This window comes from Glycine max, chromosome 10, assembly GCF_000004515.6.
Source record: "Glycine max cultivar Williams 82 chromosome 10, Glycine_max_v4.0, whole genome shotgun sequence".
Lineage (NCBI taxonomy): Eukaryota > Viridiplantae > Streptophyta > Magnoliopsida > Fabales > Fabaceae > Glycine > Glycine max.
In genome coordinates, this window is record NC_038246.2 from 41,560,168 (window position 1) to 41,566,476 (window position 6,309).

At 34.5% G+C, this 6,309-nt stretch overlaps 1 protein-coding gene across 1 annotated transcript; it reads left to right on the forward strand.

The window, feature by feature from the left end:
• The first annotated feature begins 569 nt into the window (after window positions 1–569).
• Window positions 570–5,982, forward strand: LOC100789309 (putative E3 ubiquitin-protein ligase XBAT34). Its single transcript, XM_006589203.3, has 9 exons — window positions 570–974; window positions 1,108–1,222; window positions 1,608–1,688; window positions 1,797–1,885; window positions 1,980–2,071; window positions 2,275–2,356; window positions 2,643–2,745; window positions 3,500–3,585; window positions 5,046–5,982. Exons 1-9 carry the CDS (start codon window positions 873–875, stop codon window positions 5,664–5,666), a joined length of 1,371 nt encoding a protein of 456 aa, XP_006589266.1. The 5' UTR covers window positions 570–872; the 3' UTR covers window positions 5,667–5,982.
• Window positions 5,983–6,309: the final 327 nt, after the last annotated feature.

A 6,309-nucleotide genomic window follows, 5' to 3' on the forward strand; every position in this document is an offset into this window, starting at 1 on the left:
AGAACATATAATAGATTCATTAAATATAAATTTATATCATTATGTCAACCTTTGTGCATTCCAATAAAAAACAAACAATAATTCTCTCTATATAAAAGTAATTCTTGTAACCCATTTGTGGGAAGAATTGGTGTCTTCATATCTGGTCATATGTGGTTGCGCTAGGTGGTTGAAAGTTATTTCCGGATTCATCCAAGTTAATGCATTATTAAGTATGAATCCTTTTTATACTATGAATTGTAAGATACAATATAATTTTTACATATAGAGGCTTTGGTGATTTTTTTACATATTTTTAAAAATATAAAAATAGAAGCGGAGCGACAAACTAATCCGTCCGGCCCCTGTGGCAAGCTGGTGGTTGAAAAATCCACCCACGTCCCGCCAAATTTATGTCCCGCGTTGTCATTCCTAATTCTTTCATGAATTCAGTTCAGTGCATATCTACGCACGCTTTGTTGGTTTTGCAGCTTCACATATAGCGTCTATTCCTTCTTTCCTAAGAAAACAATCACTATCACTACTACGTTAACGCGCTTGGTTGGTTTTGCAATATAAATAAATAAAATGTTATTATTTGGTTATTTACACTTTTAGCCCCCACACATTTCCCAATAGTATTTTTTTTCTCTTCTTCTTCTTCCTCCATAATCCATTATCATATTCATATTTGATCACTATCTCTGTTACCTTACACCGCTTTATACATTTTCCAGGAAAGTTTGTAATTTTCCTGGAAAAAATTCTGATTTAATTCAGGCCCAATTTTCCTTCCCCTTATACCAGAATACCCGTTTCATATTTTCTGCGAAATCTATAAATAAACTCAAAAGAAAAAGAAAAAAAAAAATCTAATTTGCTTCTGAATTCCGATGGGGCAAGGGCAATCCAAAGACGAGTTGCTCTATCAGCAAGTCAGTTATGGGAACGCCGAAGGAATCAAAACCCTTCACAGAGAAGGTGCAGGCCTAGAGGTAGTGGAACTGTGCCAAAATTTCCGTACAAAATGTTAATTTTTATTATTGTTATTGTGGTGGTTAAGGGAATGATGATTCTGGGTTTGGATCGGTTGCATATTTTTGTTGATTGTGTTGATCTTTGATGCAGTGGAGGGACAAAGATGCGAAGACCCCCTTGATTGTTGCTTGTATGAATCCTCGGCTTTATAATGTTGCCAAAACTTTGATAGAACTTGGAGCCAATATCAATGCATTTCGTCCTGGTATTGTTCTCTTTTCGTTTTTTTTATGGTTTCAGACTAAATTAATTAGCTTATTGGGAAACGGTGCTGACTGCTTTGAATTTGAATTGGAATTAAATGATTACAATTTCTGAGAAACGGGAATGCTGTGGTAAATTGCCATTTGATAAAACTTAATACTTGGTAGTAAAAGTAATATAATCCTCAGAGTTTTCTGGTAATGAGGTGTCTTGTTATAGATGTTTACATGGCCTGTAGATTCCTTAGTTGAGATGGTTGTCTTGCTTGTCTTTGCTGCCATCCTTAATTTTCCGGAACAAGAATTGTAATGGAAATTGAACAATGAACTTGATTTACGATTTGCTTTTGCTTCATCTGTTGGCTTCAACTTTCAACTGTTGTTTAGGTCGTCATGGTGGGACTCCACTGCATCATGCAGCTAAAAGGGGCTTTGATAGTATTGTTAAGTTACTTCTTTTGCATGGAGGTATGGTCAAGTGTCTATAATATGCAAAACGTGACTGTTTTCATTCATTTGAATTGTAGAAACTCCAATGAATGTTATTTATATGGGATTTACTGATCAACTTTGCAGCCAATCCTTTAGTCTTGAATGATGATTGTCTAACTGCTCTTGAGGTTGCCAGGACCAAAGGACACAGCAATGTTGTTCGTACAATTGAGGTACAAAACTTTTTTAATGTAACATTAATTCCTTCTCTTTATCTTGATACCTGAAGCATCTAAGTTCCTCCAATGATGATTTGTTGGCTTGTAGAGTCATCTATGCTTGTTCTCTGGTTGGCTGTGCGAGTTTCATGGACCTGGGTTTCTAGAAGTACTAGCTCCTCAGTTGGTATCAAAAAAAGTGTGGGTATCATGTGGCATATTGTTGAAGCATCTAAGTTCACTTTCACATTTGCTATTTTATGGCTAGTTCTAGCTTTATTGCTTAATGGATGGCCTTGCATTCACACAACCTGCAAATTAGTTTTTTCAATTGTTTTATGGGTGAACTTTTTATTTGTACAAAACTGGTGATTATGCTCACTATTGATTAATTTTATTTTCAGTTGGGTGGTTGTTTTGCCAGTTGGCTCCCGTACTCTTGCCAAGCCTTACAAGTTGGAGCTTGCCATATATTCTAGGTTGCAGGTATTCCATAGTTAATCATTTTTCCATACATCCACAACACATAGAAGATAGCATGTTTATTTTTCGTTAAAGTGAAGATATTCGAGATACTAAATCATTTTACTTTTCTACAATGTGGGCAAAAAAACTATAATAGGAACATTGAAATGCTTTTAACAATATATGTTTGCTCTTAAAATTATCACATTAGACTTAGAGTTGGTGCTTTACTGCTTTTCTGAATATTCTTTCCATATCATTAGATGTATTTGCATGTATTTTCTAATGCATGAAATTAAACAAGCAGGACGCACAACCACGTACCGTTATTGGACTGTGGAATGCCAATTTACAAGATCCAAAGCTTCACCAGTCTGATCCGTCAGTGACAGTTGTTGATCGCATTACTAGTACTCTCTTATACTGTGCTCTTTCTCCTTTCCTGTAAGGTTGTCAAACTCAAGTTGGGTTAACTCATGGGGAATAGTAAACTTGAATCTAATTTTGTAGAAGTTTACATGCTTTAAAAATTCATTTAGAAAATATATCTTAGTACCCAAATATAATTAAATGGCATATCCATAATCAATATTGAATATTCAACATAATAAAGCAAACAAAAGTAATGAAATGAAAAAACATATCTCAATTCTGGAACCAACTGTTATATTATACTAGTCCAGTGCTTCCTTGTTCAATAAAACAAAACTAAAAGAAAACAATGCAGGATAAAAAAAACATAAAATTAGCTTCATAAACTAAAAATAGAACAAAAGGAAAAGAATGAAAGATAAAAAAATATAAAATTAGCTGCATAAACTCAATACAACTCACTGAATAGAAGCAACTCAACAGAAGTACACAACAAAATTGAAGAAAGCTGTGTGTTTTGAGTCTCAAACCATGAGCAAATCCTAACTTGAAAACTTGCTGTTTAATCTGGAGTTTACTGATTTTTGGCAAAGTTTACTTGAACTTGAATGAGTTTGGGAGAAAAAAAAGTGAGTTTGCAAGATTTAATTTTGTTTTTGTCCTAACATCTTAAACTCCTCAGGAAATAAAGATTAGGAGGTAATTGAAGAGTTTGGCAACTATGATTTTTTCATAATGACAATGCTTTCTTCTTGACTGGCTTTGACATTGTCATATTTTGTCTGCTTATAGAAACACGCGTTAAACTTGGGCCTGCAAGTGAGAATGACAAGCAACAACTTACATGGTTTTCTAATGCTTGCAAAGGAATTCCACAGGTATGTCACATGCTATGTACACTGATTCTATTATGATTGTAAGCTTTGCATTGCTTAAACAGTAATTGTAAAATCACTCTTCTCTGTTTTTTGAGAGTTTTTCTTTGGAATGTAGTACGTGATAATTGTCTATATGTAACTTAAATGTTAATCCCTAAGGAGGAGTATTGATTTTTTTCTGAAAAATAAAGTCATTAAGATAACTTAAATGTCAATGATGTGTTGCTGAAATTTTGGGTTTAAGGATAACTTCATCTTAGTTTCTCACCATGATTGTATGATTAAAGAGGCAGGGATAACGTGATGTTGGATTCTTTTTTCACATGGCATTTAAGGATAATATAGGTAAATTATGTTTTCACTGGCTAGTTGGATTTTTTTTTTTCACAAATAGCCAAGTCTTATCCCACCATGTGAGATTCATGGATTACATGACGTCATTCGACTTGGTTAAAAATCAAATCTTCAGAGATATTGTTCACCATGAGATCCCTCTTAACAACTTCCTCAAATGTCCTTCTTGGTCTCCTTCTCCCCTTTTTCACATGACTAAAACCCACGCAATCTTTGTACATGCCCAATCACTTAATATATCATTGTATACAATCATTTCGTATCTTGTTCTTTCTTCTGTGGTCACACTTCCATCTTAACAGTCTCATTTCTGCTACTCTCACCTTTTTCTCTTGTCCCTTTAACACTCACTACCATATAATATAGACGAATGTATAGCAATATGATAAAATTTTCCTTTAAGCTTGGTAGGTATTTTGCAATCACAAATAATCCCTAGTGTCTTTCTCCATTTTAGCCATCCCACTTGTATCTTGTATTAGATCCTCGTTAATTTCCTCATCATTTTGTAAATATTGATCTGAGATATGTAAACTTATCCTTCAAAAAGTTATTGAGTGGTCAAATTAAATTTTCTGCAATTTGCTCACGCAGTATTTGATGCTTTATAAATGTGATACTAAAAGATGTAGGGATCTTTTTCTCATTGAAAATCACAATGTCATTTGCTTCATGGAATTAATCGTGGAAGATTTCTCTATCTTGTTATTTTTATGAGAATCAAAAACATGGTGCAAAGTGCAAACATTCTTTGCTTTACTTTAGTCAGAATGGTAAAAACATTTGGATTACCTTTTCATCTGAATGTTGGTGCAGTTTATTCCTCTGGCAGATGACCTTCATATCAGTGTTAATTCAAATCTTCAAAGCATTTATCACAGCCACTTTCATTTTTTTTAATTTCCTTTATTTATTGACGGACATTTTTTTTCTATCCAATTTCTATTTTCTGCTTTCATTATTAAAAGCAAATTTTTTTTTTATCCCACCTTAGTTCATTTGTAACTCCCAAAATGTTAACAGAGGATTGCAGATAATGAACGTTTGAATTTTGATGCATGATTTCCTTGATCATTGCATGATGCATTATTCTTTTGATCTTGCAGGTAAGTCCAGCATTCTTGCAAAATAACGTGCCTACAGGTCCACCCACAGCACTACCAGTTGCAGAAGACACAGAGTTGGCTATGGCCATCAGTGCATCCCTTCAGTCTGCCATGCAGGAGAGGCCACCCTTTTCTGATACACAGCCAAGCTTTGAAGCAAGCTCTTCAAGCAGTGCAGTGAATACAGGCAATCATGGTTTTCTTGGCACACCAAATCCTAATACAAGTGATAGTGAGTTGGTACAAGAAGCTAACCCAGATGGCAATACTCAGCACCTCCAAAGCCACGTGAATGCTAGTGCTTTGGACTTGAATCCATCAGCTCCACCAATCGCCAATGAGATTCTGGCAGATGGTCCCATTCAGTATCCATCAATTGATTTAAGCCCTGTTGATATGGCATCTCCAGATGCTGAGAAGCTTCCTAAAGGAGAAAAAAATGCCGGTGGAAGTGGTTCATCATGCGTGATATGTTTAGATGCTCCAGCAGAAGGGGCATGCATACCCTGTGGCCATGTTGCTGGATGCATGTCTTGCTTGAACGAGGTGAAATCAAAGAAATGGGGTTGCCCTGTATGTCGAGCTAAGATAGACCAAGTCATAAAGCTATATCATGTTTGAGATTTGAGACGGTGTGGAGGAGTTAGCAGTGTTCATGCATGTTGCATAAAGTAGCAGTACACATCTTGTTTAAAAAATTAACATTTTCAGCTAGAAATGCATACAGAAAAATGTGTCTATACTAGGAGAATCACAATCCCACATGGGACTTTGTGAATATGTTAAATTTAATATGCTTCATTCTACGCACTTGTGGATTCAAATTAGCACTTCTGGAAGATCAACTTTTTTTTAGGAGTTCTGGAAGATCAACTGTGAAACTAGAGTATGAAAAATATTTATAAAGTTTTCAGGATTCCTGGGTTTTATTTTCAAACTTACGCATTTCATGTCCACTGTTTAGATTTGCACTTCATTCTTGTAATTTAAGGTTAAATAATTTTTTTGGTCTCTATAGGTAATATGATTTTATATTATTTAAGTCTTAATGTAAAAAAAAAAAAAAACTTTTGCATTGAGTCATTAAATTGCGTATGCGCAAGTCTCGTAAAAAAAAACTCATACTGAGAAATGAGTTTTTTTTTTTTTTTTTTTCAGTTCTGAGAAATGAGTTTTACAAAGAGAAAGAGCAATCATTGTATTGGAATATTGTAAATCAACGAAGAAAAAGAAAGTGTCACAAGAAAATGGGTATATACTTTGG

What these genes read in the sequence shown, in the direction of transcription:
- LOC100789309 (XM_006589203.3), top strand. Translation starts at nt 873, where the DNA reads ATGGGGCAAGGGCAATCCAAAGACGAGTTGCTCTATCAGCAAGTCAGT. An exon ending in GTTACTTCTTTTGCATGGAG is followed by an intron (nt 1,689 to 1,796) that starts GTATGGTCAAGT and finishes TCAACTTTGCAG; the next exon opens with CCAATCCTTTAGTCTTGAAT. An exon ending in AGTTGTTGATCGCATTACTA is followed by an intron (nt 2,746 to 3,499) that starts GTACTCTCTTAT and finishes GTCTGCTTATAG; the next exon opens with AAACACGCGTTAAACTTGGG.